Genomic DNA, 17,712 nt, shown 5'->3' on the forward strand with positions numbered 1-17,712 from the left:
GATGTTCCCAGAAAACAAGTGGTGGAATAGAAGTGTTGGATGTAGAAGAATGTTTTTAATTTTTATTCTTTGTATTATCACTAAGAGACTAAGAGTATTATATATATATTCATATTGGAACACTTAAACGCAGAAATATATTGGTGCCAGAAACATTGGAAAGTATGTATATTGACACATTTTCATCTTCATTACAGTATATTGCTTAGGCTTACAAAGTGGTGTTGCATTTTGTATATGAATAGGAATTGTAATTGAATGTAATTGTTGACATTAGTTGTTGACATTATTTTTACTGTATGGGTTGTGGGAACAAAATTTTTGCTTGCAGGCACTTTCTAGTATTTATTATTTATAGTTCGTTTTTTATGTTGATTTATCACATATATTGACAGATGCACAGGCATTTATTATTTGGTAACGCAGAATTCAGTCCATATTATCATACATCACAGACAGGTTCTTTTGCTGGTATCTGTGGCAGCATAAGGCCTCATGTACACTGCTGCTGGTAAACGTATGTTCAGAGGCAGTTGGATGCTTTTTTTAGCTGCCCCTGAAGGTTTGTTTAATGTCAGCAGTTGAGTTTATAGACTTTTCTTTGAGGCGGTTTTCAGGTGCTAAAGTGCTAAAAATAGCGCCTGTATAGCGCCTGATAAAAAAACAGCCCCTTTCACTCCAGTGTGAAAGCCGGAGGGCTTTCACACTGGAGTGGTGCGCTAGCTACAGGCCGAATTCCGACGCTAAAACGACGCCGCTCCCACCCCAGTGTGAAAGGGCCTAAAGGCAAAAAAATGAGTTCAGACACCAAAGTTTCCGTCATTTTTGACGCCAAACGCGGCTAAACGCCGGTACCACGTTTTCGTTTAAAAGCGTTTTTTATAGGTGCCCTATTTTTTTTACATTACAAAACTTAAAAATTATAGCAAATGATGGAACACCATAAAAAAATATTTTAAAAACTTGTAATTGCTTGCAATGCGTCATAGACAATTTATATACCCCTAATGAGCCCATGATCCAAGCCAATACACCACTAGCTTTGGTGTTAGCCAAAGTAGAATTGGAATTTGACCTATATGTTGTTAGATTTGAACCAGATGACCCCAAAATTGAGCTTGACCCCCGACTTGATCAAATATAGTTGCATGAAATTTAATATCTGGCTTTTTTAATTGCATTTTTCCCTCATGTTAAATTCTAGGTAACTTTGACAATGATTCACAGGACTGTCTCTTCCCCTTACCCCAACCTGTTATCTTGGACACCCACCCTTTATCCATGTTCTAACTTATCTAATCAGTGTCTTCACCCAGTCTGATATTTTCTAAGTTACAACTTCAGCAAGCATTTCATACCAATGTTTACTCAGCCCACACAACATGACTTTCAGGTTACCTAGGAGACCACCCTACCCTTGAGCAAACTGCATTATTTGTCCCCACCCCACCCCCCTCCCCTAGCTTTTGCTTACCTATGTAAGTTTATAAACTTATGAGCCCAACCATCCCTATATGAGCAAGCCCTCAATGTTGATAATTATTACTCAAAACTGTGGCATGAACCCCCGTAGAGGCAGAGAACCTAGGTACAATAGCAAATTATATTTTCATAATGTCTGATTGTTGACACAAATTGTTCTTTCAGACAATGATACACATCATTTTATGCTCCTCCCTCCAATCATAGTCATGATCATAGTTTAGTGTTAGGGTTAGGTTTCCCCCCTGAAGAACAAGGTTAGGGTTTCCCCCTGAAGAACAAGGTTAGGATTAGGGTTAGGGTTTCCTGTTAGGGTTAGGGGGTTAGGGTTTCCCCCTGAACAACAGGGTTAGGGTTTCCCCCTGAAGAACAAGGTTAGGGTTTCCCCCTAAAGAACAGGGTTAGGGTTTAGGGTTAGGTTTAAGTTTTCCCCCTGAAGAAGTGATAAACTCTGGTCCTCACATGCAATTTCCAATGTCTTTCCAGCCTCATCAACAGCAACGTCAGGAGCATTTCCTCACATATGCTCATTATGGGATCCATAGTAAAAGCACTGAAATTGAGGTAGATACAAGTACACCGCTGCTCTCGTAGCTGCTGCTACTCACTCTGGTTTCACAGAATGGCTCAGATAGTTAAATAATACTGTTTTTTGGGCTTTGGGAGGGTCTTATGATGTTATCTTAAACGTTCCTAGACGCGAACACAGCAAAACGCCACTAAAAACACATGCAAATGTGGCTAAATGTGCGTTTTTTTTTTAACGCCGGTTTCAAGCTGCCTCAGCGCCCCGTGTACATTAAGCCTAAGTGTCTTCCCAATCCATACGTGTCTCTCTTGCTCTGCCTCTCTCCTCCTACTCTTGTCTGTTTCTCCCATCTGACCCAGCTAATCACAGTCCTCCTCTCTCCTAAGCTCGTGTTTCCTGGCCTCACTGTCCAATTCCATGGTGGAAAACAATCAAAGACTACAGTTCCTTTTTGAAGTCCTGGAACACAAGTCCAATGGATCTGGCTATAGGAACCCCCAAGAACTAGACGACACCAGTCTTAGGAGGACATCAGGAAACCTTTATTTGAGATCTCACACAAAATATATATACAGCGGGGTGACTAAAACCTAACCTAATTAGCTAATCATCTAATCAACACTCAGACTAGTTTGACTGAAGGGATAAGACTTTTCGGCTCCTAGCTCACAATTCAATAAACATTACTATAAACATAAACAAAGTGTTAATTATCACAAACAACAAAGTTTGGAATGTCCTTACAAGCCAGACTAGACTCATTTACACCTCAGACAGGTGTCTGGAGTTCATGACATTAGCATCTGACAGTGTGTGTCCCAACAGCATGAGACAACACACATCATATATACATATATACAACATTGAATCTGACTAGCACAGATTATAGTGGGGTTCTCATTCACCCTGTGCCCCTTAAAATCCAGTGCCCATAATCGATCGGCAAGAGGCTCGCACTCAGTCCTCTCAAAAAGCCTGTGTCCCGGCTAGGTCTGTCACAGTCTCTAACTAATTTAAAATCCCTCTCTGGTCCCATGTTGACCATGTTGATCATGGAAGTTTTTCTGGAACTTCCTCTGTGCATTTCAGGAAGAAACAATAGCTACTTGTCTTTGGAATCACATGAGGGACCGCTTCAGTAGACCACCCCATCACAAAGAAGTAACTGAACACATTCTTTATGGACCAGCCGGGCCGCCTTTGGAGAGTCCGCTGGGAAAACCTCCTAATGACAACTCTCAAGCACTTTCAAGTTGTATGACATAAGGGGGTCGTCTTCTTTGTCTTTCTTAAAATATTTCTTGTTGAACATAGGTAGTCTTTAATTTTTCACTTAAGTCAAATTAGAGTATAACTTTGGGGTGCCAGCAACAGTAACTCCAATGGCCTCAACCCCAGCTGCTCCTCTGACCCGGTGTTCATTTCCTTGACATAGGGTTCAGACACTTTCCAATGTCAGGCGAGTCTACCCTTCCACAGAAGTTCCAGAATTCTTTGCTTCGTCTGAGTCTCAGGAATGTCCCATTCATCCAGTGCCTGCATGCCTGTTTGATGGACATTTGTCTCCCCAGGCTCTCTCTATCTTATCAAGTGGGTGGGGATAAGCCTTCAGACTGCCTTGGAGTCAATCACAGGTCTCCTTTCTCTTGATCTTGTGTGTCACAGTCACACTGACCAATCTTACAGCGAAAGACAAACCAAAGGCAGCAGTCCAGCTGTGGGTCTTTGGGCCATGTGGCTCCCACCCCTTACAGGGCTGCCAACCTGGCTACATAGTGTTATAGTGTTTAAACAAAATTCAAACTCTTTACCATGTCTGAATGATTAAGGCACTCACCTTGCTTTTTAAATGCTTATGTTAATAAGCAGGCATAATTGAAGTGGAACTACACTTCATCTAAGCACCATAAACAAAAAACACTGTTTTAATATTCAGTGTAAGCTCACACATCCACCCATGTCTCAATGTTTTTTTGCTGATCAATCACTTTGATTTCATTAGGGCAGATGATTCATATAGCAATTACTTCCTGGAATCCATCTGCCCTTAGCTCAGGCTGAAGGGTGTGCATAGCTGAGAAGAACCCTCCTCCACTCCTGAAGACTCATGGGAAGCACGGCATACTATGCCTAGGCCTGGGAACCAGGAAGTAAGTTAAGAAATGTAAGAAAAAAGGTTTAAACAAAGTAAATATGATATAATTTCTTATCTATTTATGAATGTTAACTGCACAAAGATTAAAAACAGTCAACATTTATTGAGTGAGTTAAGTTCCGCTTTAATTTATTGATAACTGGGTGAATAATAAAATCCTTTCTCATAGGTCTACACAGAGCTTCTTTGTGATGTAAACCTATAGGATTTAAGATATAGATGGAAAAATCCTAACCTAAAATCCTAACCTAAAATCAGTCTGTATATGCAGTAAAGCATACTTGTTAAACTCACCGTGGAACCTAAGGGGTTAATCCTCTGTATTGTGTAAAAAGGCTGTTTGGTATTGTCTCCTTTAATCCTCTCCTTCCACTGTCCTCAATATATTTCCTTATAATACAGAGCCAGGGGACAGGCTACACATGCTCAGCTTGGTGTGTATTGCTAGAGAGTTTCTTTTTCTTGGGAGGGTGCATGTGATCAGCACAGGGCCAATCAGCACTGTCCAGAGAGAGTGTCAGGGGTCCTGCATCCTGATAAGACAGTCAGGGCAGAATGATAACTCCTCTTACGAGATTTAACCAGACACTGATAGAAATTACAAGACTGCTAAATACTACTGATGAAAAAAGGTATTTAGCAGTTTAGATTTACTAAAATAATTGCATTTCCATCTTCTGTGTACTGTGGGAGACCAGATATTGTGAATGCAGGGTACCACATATAGAGCTTCTTGCTGTGTGTTTGTTTTTTTTTGTTTTTTGTTTTTTTCAATTTACCTGATTTACTAGAGGATAGTAGTGCATGTTCATTTGCAAAGTGATGTTCTCATTAGTGAATAGTGCAAAGTGAAAATAAATGTTTTTGCCGAAATACAAACAGCTTTATTCTTTTCACTAATTTAAGTGAAAATGAACCTTGCAACGAGGAAATTTACCTAGGTTAGTGAATGAAATGAAGTTGGACTAATTTAAATCACCTGATCAATAATGCACAAAAATCTTTTTTTTTTTCCCCTTTCCCGTGATTAGGTATTTTTTGCAAAGTGAATTTTTAGTTTCAATCAATACGTAAAATTCACCTAGAAATTTAACATGCTCTCCTCTTTTACTAAATCAGCCATGGCATTTACATACTGTATGTGTGTTTGTGAAAAGAGCAGTTATGTGAGGACAATGGATGAGAGTTCATGTTAGGTAACATGATTTTTTAATGAGCACTGAAATGACAGTTCGAAGAACTGTTGTAGTATTTATAAAACGCACTTATGGAAAATATGTCACTATTTCTTTATTTTTTTAAATAAACAAGTGGTACTAGCAAAGTGAATAGGTGACAGGCTCAGTTAGGCTGGAAATTCCTTTCCCTTATAAATGCAATAAAAAAAGGCATCAAGGATTTCAACTCTACACAATGGTTCTTGTTATAGGGAAATGTAGATTAGGCCCTTCCAGAAACAGTTTCTCAAACCATTCTCTGTCCTCCTCAGAAAGCCGTCCCTTGAGATGGAACCCAGCCATGTGCTTACAGAACAAAGCTTCATTGTAAGTTCACTCCTTCCTACTATGCTCTCTCCTCCACCCTCATCTGGTGCTGGACTGAAGAGAGAACAGATGCTGTATATGTAAACTTGTTAATGGACTGCCCCTTTCCTAGTTTCACCATAGTCATTAAAGATTAACCCACATATACATCACAGTTTGTTTTTTTAACAATAACTGGCAACAGCAAATTAGCATTTTCATCACAACGGTATTCAGACCACGATAGCCCAGTAACAACAGAAAATAAGATCTGCAATGTTCTCCTTTTTGAAGGTGTAGTCCATATTTGAGTTTAAAGTGTACCTATAGCCACTATTTTTAATTTAGCTATGGATAGAGTGTGGAAGGGTTAGAACATCTCTTGGGTTTTTCATTGCTCTCTGTGTCCATACTCAAAATGGAAAATGCACTGAACCTAATAAATACACAACAACTGCCTATCCTCTGTTACACTTCGAAACTTGATCACATTACAAAGTAAATAGCCAAGCAGATGCTTAGGTAAGGTTTTATTGCGTTCTGGGCTCCCCTCTCCAATTCACTGGAATGGAAGGTGTTTTGCAGGCTTCCAGATGTTTGTGGCTGTGTGGTAGGGATAGACGCTTCGTCCCAAGTAAGCCAAGTAAGGCACCAACCTGCTCATGTGTCAAATTGATCCACCATCCAAGCTATAGGTTATTGGCGCCAATTGGCTGTGGATTAGATAGATAGGAAATGATTAAATGCTAGGGTAAACTTTGATTTGGTTGCTGGCTCTCTTATCCTCACCCACCAGCCAGGAATGAGGGTAGTTGTTTTGGCAGTCCTTTTTTATGCATCACATACATTTTTGCTTTGACCTGGTACCTCGCCACTCTAGCTCTCAGGTTTAGTGGTTCTGTTACTTTATTTGATGGCTTCAAACTTGTGAGTGGGGTTTGATAATCATGACCATAAATCATCAAGATCATCAGTCTTTCAGGAGATTCCCCAATGGTGCTATGAGGAGCGGATCTGTACTGTTTTAGAAAAGCAGTTATAGCTCTGCTGAATATGAGTCCCTTGTGCAGATGTGTCTTTAGGTCATTTTTAATATCTGATTAAACCTCCATTTACTTGTGGATGGTGTTGTGATGTTTAAGCATGACTACACTTTTGTTGAGAAAAAAACATTCCCCTCTGGGTAATCTATGTACATTACAAGGATTTTAACAAACTTTGTTGTAGATTCCTACCTTTTTGTTATTATCCAGAAATCCTGTGTTTGTGCCCATGTGGAAAAGTGAGTCTAATGGGAGTGGTTTCATAATTATCAATCAGTTGTTCACCTGTAGGACTCTAATGAGGAAAGCTGCTGGGCATGCATCCCTTTAGATGTGAAGTTGGAAGTATCTCACCAAAAATGACATTTTTGTTGCAGGGAATGCCTGATATCTGATATGTATCTTAGGACAGACTATTGAGAAAATCAGTGAGCTTATCACACAAGCAGGAAATTATGTTTCTGGGGGAGCGTTCTGTACACATTCTGAGTACAGAACACCTCCAGTTAGCCATATTGCATTGTATTTTCAGAAAATTACAGAGCTGCAGATTGAAAAAGAAGGGTAATTTTTAATAACATTCAATTATAATATGGCTTGTATTGCAATTGTATACACTATATAATTTTTTTCTTTATGTGCTATTTTGTTCCCCCACGAAAGTGGAGTTACCCTTTTAAGGAAAGTCTCAAACTGTTTTGAAATAAATTGTTGACCATTGTCAGCAATGATTTCCAGAGGAAGTCCCACTCCCACTTAGATTATCATTCCTTCAAGTTGGTGGTGACAACTTTAATAGTCACGATTTCTGCTGTAGCCACCTCTGGCCATTTTAAGTACAAATCATAAGTATCTTTGAGGTTTGGTCTTGCTGTAATTTCTCCACATACATCTAATTGGATTGGATTCCATGGGCCTTTTGGGAGATATCACAGTTTACAATTGTGTATTAAAGCTTCTATTTTGTTGTCTGTACCAGGGGTCTCCAAACTTTTCAAACAAAGGGCCAGGTTATTGTTCTTCGGATTTGAGGAGGGCCGGATTGTGGCCAGCAGGGGCAGAAAATGTCATAGGCCTGGCATGAGTGAGAATTACTATGGCCTTAGGGTTGATGGTCAATAGCAGTAGTGTCCCTATTAGTAAGAGGAATAGGATCCTATCACTGGTATCAGTTGAAGAAATAGCGACCCATTGTTGGTGTCAGTGGGAGGAATGGTGCCTCATATCAGTGGGAGGACTAGTGCCCCAAGGGCTGGATAAAGGATAGCAAAGGGCCATGTCTGGCCCTCGGGCCGCATTTTGGAGACACCTGGTCTATAACAAGCCACCACACTGCTTGTTTGCAAAGTTGTTTTGTCTGTACCACACTTAGATGACCTTCATGAGCCACTGTTGTGTCTCAGAAGTGCAGAGAGAGTTAACGGGTCACCATCTTTATTAATCATACAAACTTCCTGCTTTACCTCCTCTTACTATCTCTTAATAAATGCCAAAACATTTTCTTAAAACGACAATGCATAGAATTTAACAATCAAAAATCATAAAATATATACAGTATAAAAACAGTTTAATATATCTTTTTTTACAGAACATAAAATCATAGCTCAAAATATATACTGTAAGCTTAGACCATAGGAGAACAGACCCCCCATATACAACTCTCAAGTGTTCAAGTGTAACTGAACAATAATAGCATATTACAGAATACAGCAACATTGTATTCTAAATGCTCACAATCTCGTAGAGGGGTTAGTGGTTGCAAGCCAGATGGGAGTTAAAAACTATAAGCCAGGTAGTGTAGTGATGCAGTCCCATGGTGATAGGGTCCCAAAATGGACAGCTGTGAATGCAGAGATCAAGAGGACAGCTAAAAGTACTGTAAAAAAAAAAACTGTATGTATACACATGCTGACCATAATAAGGACAGGGTTATAACCCTTCCTTACTCTATCCAAAATGGAAAAAAAAGTTTTGCATATAATTCTAATTTAACTTTCATAGCAGCTTGCATTTGGGTGAATAATCCAGTTATTGCCAAAGTCTATTTCCTGTGATGGCCATCAGTCTTCTTAATGCAGCTAGTATTCACTGGGAAATCTAAATTGCATATTTTTTTTCGTAAGTGGTCATCCCCTTTCAGGACCAAACGGAACCAATTTAACCTCAACAATTTTATAAAAATCTGATGATAATATTTGATTACTTGAAAGTGGATTAAAGGGAGATTATACTGCAATTTTAAATCTTTATTATTAACCACAAAAACAATATCTCTTTTAGAACAAGGAATGTTTAGGATATTACAAATAATATACGTGTTTACTTGGCTACTTCCTTGATTCTTAATATCTATATGATGCAATAACACTGTGGGCATTGCTGGGTGGCACTGACAGGGGGGACACATTTTTTATTAATGTGGCAAAGCAGGGGGCAGGTGGGCACTGGCAGGGGGCAGGTGGGCACTGGCAGGGCTGGCCGTGATCGGGACTGATGTCCCAATCACGGCCAACGGTGATCGTCTTTTTTTTTTTCTCCTCGCGCTGTCAGCACGAGGAGGAATAATAGCCGATTACCGGCTCCGTTATATCACATGATCAGCTGTCATTGGCTGACAGCTGATCACGTGGTAAGGGGTCGGGATCGACCCCTTGCACGGATCGGTGATCAGACGAGTCTCGTAGACTCGCCAATCACAGAGTGCGCCGCGCGCGCCCCTCAGGGGGTGCGCAGGCCGCTCGTGCACGGGACTACGTCAATAGACGTAGTCCCGGAAAAGGAGATCCGCGCTGTAGCCGTCATTCGGCTATAGCGCGGGTCTCAAGTGGTTAATTGTTGTCAAGACTAATCTTTTATCTAAGCCTGACTGAAGAAAAAAGAGAATTGTCTCTACCAAATATCTGCAAGGATGCCAACTTCTGGCTTCACACCACCATCAAGCATTCCAATCCCTGTGATAAATCTTCCTGGTGACCGCCTTTCTGGCATTCAACAATGTAGTTACCACTGATCCTGAGATACCATGATCTCCTAGCAACCTGGCCACGCCGTAAAATTCAGCAAGCGTAAATTTGGGTGGACTATAGGCCCCTGTTATAGTAGAGCCGGAGAGGATATATCAAAGGCTTGCCTACTGCTAATCTCACTACCTCCTGATACCAGGCCGGAGCTACCAGAATGATGTCATCTCTTCTTGGATCCTGCGCAAAAGATGTGGCAGAAGAGGAATTAGGATGAACACATAAATCAAAGAGAACAGAGTCCAGGCAACAACCAGAGCATCTATCCCGATCGCAAGTGGATCTCTTGCACTGGATACAAACTGCTGAATTATGCAGTTGAACCTGGATGCTAGCAGGTCTACATCTGGTGTACCCCACCATTGACAAATCTGCATAAACACCTGTGGTTGCAGAGACCATTCTCCTGGATGTATCTGTTGGCGGCTGAGATAGTCCACCTTCCAGTTCTCTACCCCTGGAATGTGGACGGCGGTCAGCACTGGCACATGCCTTTCTACCCAGGATAACACATGACTGACCTCCATGTGTGTCAGACAATGCTTGATGCCTCCCTGATGGTTGACATAGACCACAGCCGTGTTCCCCCAATGCTCAAATCTGTGCTGGAGATGTGGGGAGGAGATCCACTCCCTCCTCCACGTCTTCTGGTCTTGTCGCCTTATACAACCCTACTGGTCTGAGGTTCATAGAATCATTCAAAAGTTTACCGATAGATCGATACCGAAGGACCCGGCCTTTTTCCTTCTCCACCATCACGATATTCCCAGTAGGACGTACAGGAAATCCGTCCTCCCTCTTTTGGTCACAGCTGCCAGGGGATGCATCCTGAAAACAGGAACAGCCACCCCCAATTGCCGCGTGGCTCAAAAAGGTGGCGGACAAGATTTGGTAGCTACTGATAAAGGCCTGAATGAGAAATACACCAAAAAATGGTTCTACTGGCACAAATTCAGATATTCTGAGGAATATAACAGGCTATCTCTCGACACCTCGTAAGAGGGCTTATCTCAGGCAACCACATGCGCTTGCATGTCTTGAGTGACGACTGATTTTTTTTCTTTCCCCCGCCCCACCCCCCCCCCCCCTTTTTTTTAAACTAATTATTCCTTTCACTTTCTTCTCCATTTGCTGTTTCCTCTTTCCTCTCTATTTTTCTTCTCCTTCTGGGCCTTCCTGGAGCGTGAAAACCAAAATAAAAATGCGGCCTATCCGCAATAATAAAAACTAAGGGGGGGAAATGTGATGCACGGGGGGAGAGACTCCAAGACCCACTTGTTGGATTTCTCAGAACGCAAGCAAGGTGAACTCTGTTAGGCTGACTAGAGATACTGCAATGTTCTAAATTGTCCTGCTCCCAGTATATGGAACTTTTTATTTGCTTTCTATATTTATCATACCGTGTGTCTGTTTCCTTCTGCAAAATAAAGTATTTGGAAAAAAAAAATATATACCCATAAGTGTTATTTGTTTCGTTTTTTGTTAGGGTTATTGAGATGGTTGGTTTATGCAAAATATACTGCTAATAATATTAGAAAATCTACTGTTCCATTGTAGCAGCACTTATGCCAGCCACAGCCACTTGTGCAGTTGTTAGTGTAAAGCCTGACATTGACAACTCCAGTAACAAGAGAAGAACAGCAGCTGTGCCTTCTAAGCAGGAATAGTTGCCCTTTGCAAGAAGTAGAATGGTGCTGTGCAAAATGACTCGGAGATGAATTGTAAATTAGTCTTTGTAATGCAGTCTATTGGTTTTACAAATTAATGCAAGTAAATCCTTTAATTGCACATATGCACCATACATTCTATGGATTAATACAGAATGTACCCCCATGTGTTTGTTTTCAGTTTACTTTTTCAGTCAGTATTCACATACAAATCACTGAGTAATAATTTTTTTACATTGAGTAATCTATTTTTTTAATATAGAAAACAGCATTTTTTTTTAAATCCCCTATTTAGTGACTCCAATAATACAGACAAAGTGGTTGCAAAACAATTAAATACAAAGATATGTAATGAGAACAAAAACATGGGCTGTTTTGCAGTGTTAATTTAGTCGACTAAAACATTTTAGTCGACTAAAACGACTAACACATTTTAGTTGACTAAACTGACTAAAACATTTTGGTCAACTAAATGAATACTATTTTAGTTGACTAAAATATGACTAAAACTAAAACAATTGAGATGACTAAAATACAAATAAAACTAAAAGCCATTTTAGCGAAAAGACTAAAATGAGACTAAAACTAAAATGCCATTTTAGTCAAAAGACTATGATTAAAACTAAATTGCAATTACTGAAATGTACTGGAGAATTTAGTCGACTAAAATGTACTGAAGATTTAGTTGACTAAATATGACTAAAACTGAAACAATTGCAGAAGACCAAAATGGGACTAAAACTAAAATGCCATTTTAGTCCGAAGACTAAAAAAGTTAACATTGCTGTTTTGACAAAATGTACAGCATCCACAAACTCTAGCTATCATTAACAAGCAGAGAACAAAGCAAATCTTTGGCATAATCAAGTATCAAAAAAATAGAGAACATAGGCTTAGTTTTTATATTAACCAATGAACAAAGTTTGGCAAGGCTTACAAAATCCATAGGACATCATAAATAGTTACCTAATAGTTATGCTTTGGAAAATAATTCTCAGTACTCTCTTAATTAAACAATTTTTTATAAGTTGATGCTAATTTTCATATCTGACTCCACATGTGAAAACAGAGCTTTTTTACGAAGCTCGCCATCTGCCTTATGATTTAAAGACGGGGGTAGGATGATATTTTTTAGGGGACTGGATTCTGGGGGGGTGCAGGGTACAAAGGAATGGCAGCAGTGGCAGGTGCCCATCAATTGCAGCCCCTGTGCCCATCAATTGCAGCCCCTGTGCCCATCAATTGCAGCCCCTGTGCCCATCAATTGCAGCCACTGTGCCCATCAAATGCTGCCACTGTGCCCATCAAATGCAGCCACTGTAACCCCTGCCTACCTGCTCGCTGTCTGATCGGCACTTACCCCATCTTGGTTGTGGGTCAGGCAGTAGGTGACGGCGGCGAGCTATGTGAGGGGCAGCAGGTCAGGCAGTGATGAGCTGTGTCCTCAGTGCATCTCTTCTTTCTTCCTGCTAGGTGTCCAATAGGAGCGCCTGTCCTTTCAGCCAGTCAGGTGACAGGTATTAGACCCGCGCTTCCTGATTGGCAGAGAGGCAGTTCAGTTTTAGAAAAGCAAATATTCATTTGCTTTTCTAACACACCTATGTGGGCTCTGAGCGCAATGCTCTGCGCTCGGAGTCCACCCTATTTTGAAGCCTATTAGAGCCTACAGCTCTAATCGGGTGCTTCAGAAAACACCCCCACCTCTGTAATTTAGGCAATCGGCATCCTAAAAGGGGCCGGAAGCCTGAATAGGGGGTGGCCGCAGCAGCCATGGATAGATGCTATGTATGAATCGCTTACCTGAAATTTGTATGTTTTGTATTTCTTTTGTGCTGAAGACAAGCAGACTTTTGTGTTTGTGTTAATGTAGTCAAGTCAGTTTTGTTTGCTGCTGGAAGCTCTGTTTTCATTCGCTCTTAAGATAAAAATAAAGACTTTTATGCTTAAGACAAATGGCTTTGCACATGATACCAAAGTGCTATATCCCTGAACTTTACATATACACTGATCAAAAAAAATAAAAAATCAGAGTATAGCATCAAGTCAATTGCTAAGTTGTTAATCAGTTTCAGCTGCTTTGGTGTTAACGAAATTACCAACAGGTGCACTAGATGGGCAACAATGATACGACCTCCAAAACAGGAATGGTTTTACAGGTGGAGGTTACTGCGCACGTTTTCCCCTACTCCTCTTTTCTGACAGTTTTTTACTAGTTTTGCATTTGGCTAGGGTCAGTGTCACTATCGGTAGCATGAGGCAATACCTGGACCCTATAGAGGTTGCACAGGTAGACCAACTCCTCCAGGATGGCACATCAATACATGCCATTGCCAGAAGGTTTCAAGAGCAGGGAGGAGATTCCAGGATACAGGCAGTTACACTAGGAGAGCTGGACAGGGCCAGTATCTGCTCCTTTGTGCAAGGAGGAACAAGATGAGCACTGCCAGAGGCCTACAAAACGACCTCCAGCCGGCCACTGGCGTGAATGTCTTTTACCACACAAACACACTTTGGGTGCATACCTGCTGGGATCTGTTCTTCCTCACAATATCCACATACAAACAAACATATGGAACTTCTGCCACTCTTCACTTGATATCCAACAAGCAGGGACGCTCACAAATATACATTGTTGCACATCATTTCTTGCCAGAACTTCTCCTTTGATGTGTTTCTCCTCCTCCTCCTCAAAATGTTTTCCTTTCTAAAGTACAAAACACAGACAAACTAAAAAGAAACAGTGGCTCCTCAATACTGCCTCATAACCGAAAGACGGCTACAGTGGCTCTCTTGTTTTGAGAGGACATCCATAGACATCCTCCCAGAACATGCTTCATGCATGCCTCCTGGGGCGAGCTTTGGGCATGCTGTGTGACTTATGTGTTCTTTGGACACAGTTGATCACAGTTCGTGGTAAAGGGCAAATCACAGCAGCTTTTTACCATGTGATCAGCTGTGTCCAATCACAGCTTATCATATGTAAACAAACTGCCACAGCATGAGGAAAGGAGAGCCGATAACCGGAAAGTCTGACAGGGCACAAGTACATTGATAGTCAGTGCAGCCTCATCAGTGCCCATCAGTGCAGTGTCATCAGTGTACATCAGTGAAGAAGAAAAATTACTTATTTTGCTACATTTTATAACAAAAACAAAGAAAAAAAATTTTTTTTTTACAAAATTGTTGGTCTTTTTTTTTGTTTGTTTAATAAAAATAAAAAAAAACAGTGGTAGTTAAATATCACCAAAAGAAAGCACTATCTGTCTCAAAAAATTATTCAAACTTCATATGGGTACAGTGTTGCATGACTAAGTAATTGTCATTCAAAGTACAACAGCCCTGAAAGCTGAAAATTGGCCTGGGCAAGAAGGGAGTAAAAGTATTGAAGTGGTTAAATACCACCAAAAAAAATATCTGTTTCAAAAAATGTATATAAAATTAATTGGGTACAGATTTGCAGGACCAAGTAATTGTCAGTCAAACTTTCATAGCACTGAAAACTGAAAAATGGCCTGGACAGGAAGGGTGCGTAACATACAGGTCTTAAAGTGGTAAAAAAAAATTGTGTGCTGAGAGACTTCCTAATTCGCACTTTAATTAGGCAGATAACAATGTGGGTCAATGTATAGCAATAAATTAGAAATCACATTTTAGTTTTTGGAATGTGATAAAAAGTAATAGAATTACTGTGTGTAATGTTCAGTGCGCTAACCTAATAAATGATCCTCTAAGACTTGTGTAAAATTAAGTTATACAGTATCTATTTGCCCAAAAAAAGCTAACTTTTTAAAAACCTTTCTTAATTTTTTCCTTAGCTAGCAAAGATTTGCAATTACAGCAAGTGGAAAAGGACATGCAACATATTGTTTGTAATCTTTGCCTTAGTATTCATTGTCACTCGTCTGTATCTGCTTCCTACAAGGTGAGTCCTGATACGTAACTTGTGGCCATTTTTTGCAGATTAGATGTGTTTCCATATAGTAAAATTGTTTACTGCAATAAATTCCACCCATGAAAAACGTGCACTACCTATTGCAGCTCATGTCTATACAGGGTTCTCCATCCCATGTCAACAGGAACATTCAATCAGGCATCTGCCTTGACCACTACTGTTCCCCTGTGTGATAAGCTCCCCATCTTCTCCCTTCTCCATTGACATTTTAATGTTTCACCAAATTATGCAAATCATAGCATCTGTCCTAGACCTTTATTCATTTACTGACTCCCATCTTGTCACAAAATAATAAGAGGAAATGAGAAGGCCAATTTGGTCTTTCATGAAAGTGTCTGAAGGAACTTTAGGTGGACATAACATCCAATAAGGTTTTATTATGGTTGGATGGGCCAATATAGAGAGGAATGGGTCAACATTAGTGACTGACATAATAAAGGGGTTATTTTTTCTATAAAAATAACAAACACTATACTTACCTGCTCTGTGCAATCATTTTGCACAGAGCAGCCCGATCCTCCTCTTCTAGGGTGCCCCACCGGCAATCTAGGCACCTCCTCTTCATCGGGTGCCCCAGCGGAAAGCCCCTTTCCCCTGCAGCACTACCAGATGCCCTCCTCTCCCACTGGCAGCAGCTGCAGGCACAAAGAGGGATCATAAGGGTGGAGAGGAGGAAAGGGGCCGGTAAATATATAATTTACTGTCCCCTTCCTTTTCCAAGTGAACACAGTAAATTATTGTTTTTGATCACTCACTGTGTTCATTAATGCTTCAGTTTATGAACGAACAGGAGCCTCTGACTCCTGTTCATTCATCTGCAGTGCAGCTGAGGATACAGAGAAAGGGACTGGGGAATGTGTTTCCTCAGTCCCTTTCTTTGTCTCAAAAGTGAGACTTCAGGGGTCTTTTTAGACTGCTGATATCTCAACAAAGGCCCCAACAGCAATGTGGGAAAAAAATTCTAAATTAAAATTAATGAAAAATTTTAATCTAAAAAACAAATGTAAAAAGATTATTGTAAAAAACTGGACAAAAAAAACCACACTCAATATGTAGCATGGTTGAGCCACAACAACTGTTTTCTGTGGCTGTAGGTCACAGTCTTCCTGGTAGAGGCCCCAGGGCATTACTTTGCCCAGTGGCCCATGATGCTATTTAGTGCAAGATCCAGCTGCCTGCAAAACTAGAACATCTTACATTACAGGAAAGTGATATGGCTAAAGCTGTAGGGATTTGTTTTTTAGCTAAACTTTAGCTTAATAGTGGCATACTTGCAAACATTATTCAGACACATCTTGACAATCTTGCCATAGAGTAACCCCATACATGAAGAGAGTAAGGAAGAGGCACCCCCAAAATAGGGAGGTGGCAGACACAGATCAGGGAATTTCCATGCAGCAATAGCGGTGTGCCTGTGGGAGGGGTTCAATAAGTTAGAGATATAGCAGAACTGTTGCAGCTTGAAAAGAAATAGGTAGTGAGAGGTAGCCTAGTTCTTACCTAAGACAGCACAGTATCTGTCAGATATTACACACATACTATAGTGTATATCCATGTACTTTGCCTTAAAGTTTTTTTTGTATATTGTAAAATTGTGTTATTTTATAAAAAATGCTCTGGTTTTTGCGTTTCCTCAAATAATACAGACACAATGGGGAAGATTTACTAAAACTGGTGCACTCATTATCCAGTAAAGCTGTGAATGGTAGCCAATCAGCTTCTAATGTCAGCTTGTTCAATTAAGCTTTGGCAATAAAAACCCAGAAGCTGATTGGTTTCGTTACAATGTTGCACCAGCTTTGAACCCTGCAGCTTTAGTAAATAACCCCTAATTTCTGTGTGTGTGTATATGTATGTATGTGTGTGTGTATATATATATATATATATATATATATATATATATATATATATATATATATATATATATATATATATATATATATATATATATATATATATATATATATATGTATGTGTAGCGATGACACTTTGGACAAGGTGTCTGTCATGTACAAATTTTGTTTTTGCCTCAGAACAGTAAAGGGGTTCTGAGGGTTAATTATGTAGGTTTAACTTTGACATCAGTTTGGCTGGGCTGTGTTAGAGTTCTTTCTGGTCGTGTGTACAGTTAGGTGCACATGACAGGCTCAGAACCAGGCCTGGTTGGACATTTTAGGTATCAGCTTCCCTGGAGCCAATCAGTGGGTGCGCCTGGCCCCGCTAAGGAGTCTGGGGAGGGGTACTTAAGATGGATTATTGAAGTGACGTGCTCAGGTTCATTCGTGAGGCTATAGCTGCCTGTTCCTGATTCTAGACCGGGGTAGCCCCGCAAGGGGTCCCG

The 17,712-nt window shown here is 40.4% G+C and overlaps 1 protein-coding gene across 3 annotated transcripts in view; it reads left to right on the plus strand.

Moving 5' to 3' along the window:
* The window catches only part of LOC143974657 (ceramide synthase 2-like), a 236,647-nt gene that overhangs the window by 212,079 nt on the left and 6,856 nt on the right, over window positions 1–17,712 (plus strand). For all 3 annotated transcript variants that reach the window (XM_077476265.1, XM_077476267.1, XM_077476266.1), the window contains one exon: window positions 15,235–15,341. In XM_077476265.1, coding sequence (XP_077332391.1) covers window positions 15,235–15,341 — 107 coding nt within the window. The remainder of the gene's footprint in view (window positions 1–15,234; window positions 15,342–17,712) is intronic.

Source organism: Lithobates pipiens, unplaced genomic scaffold, assembly GCF_037356315.1.
Source record: "Lithobates pipiens isolate NorthernLeopardFrog02 unplaced genomic scaffold, aLitPip1_a1.2 Scaffold_13, whole genome shotgun sequence".
NCBI classification, from domain to species: domain Eukaryota; kingdom Metazoa; phylum Chordata; class Amphibia; order Anura; family Ranidae; genus Lithobates; species Lithobates pipiens.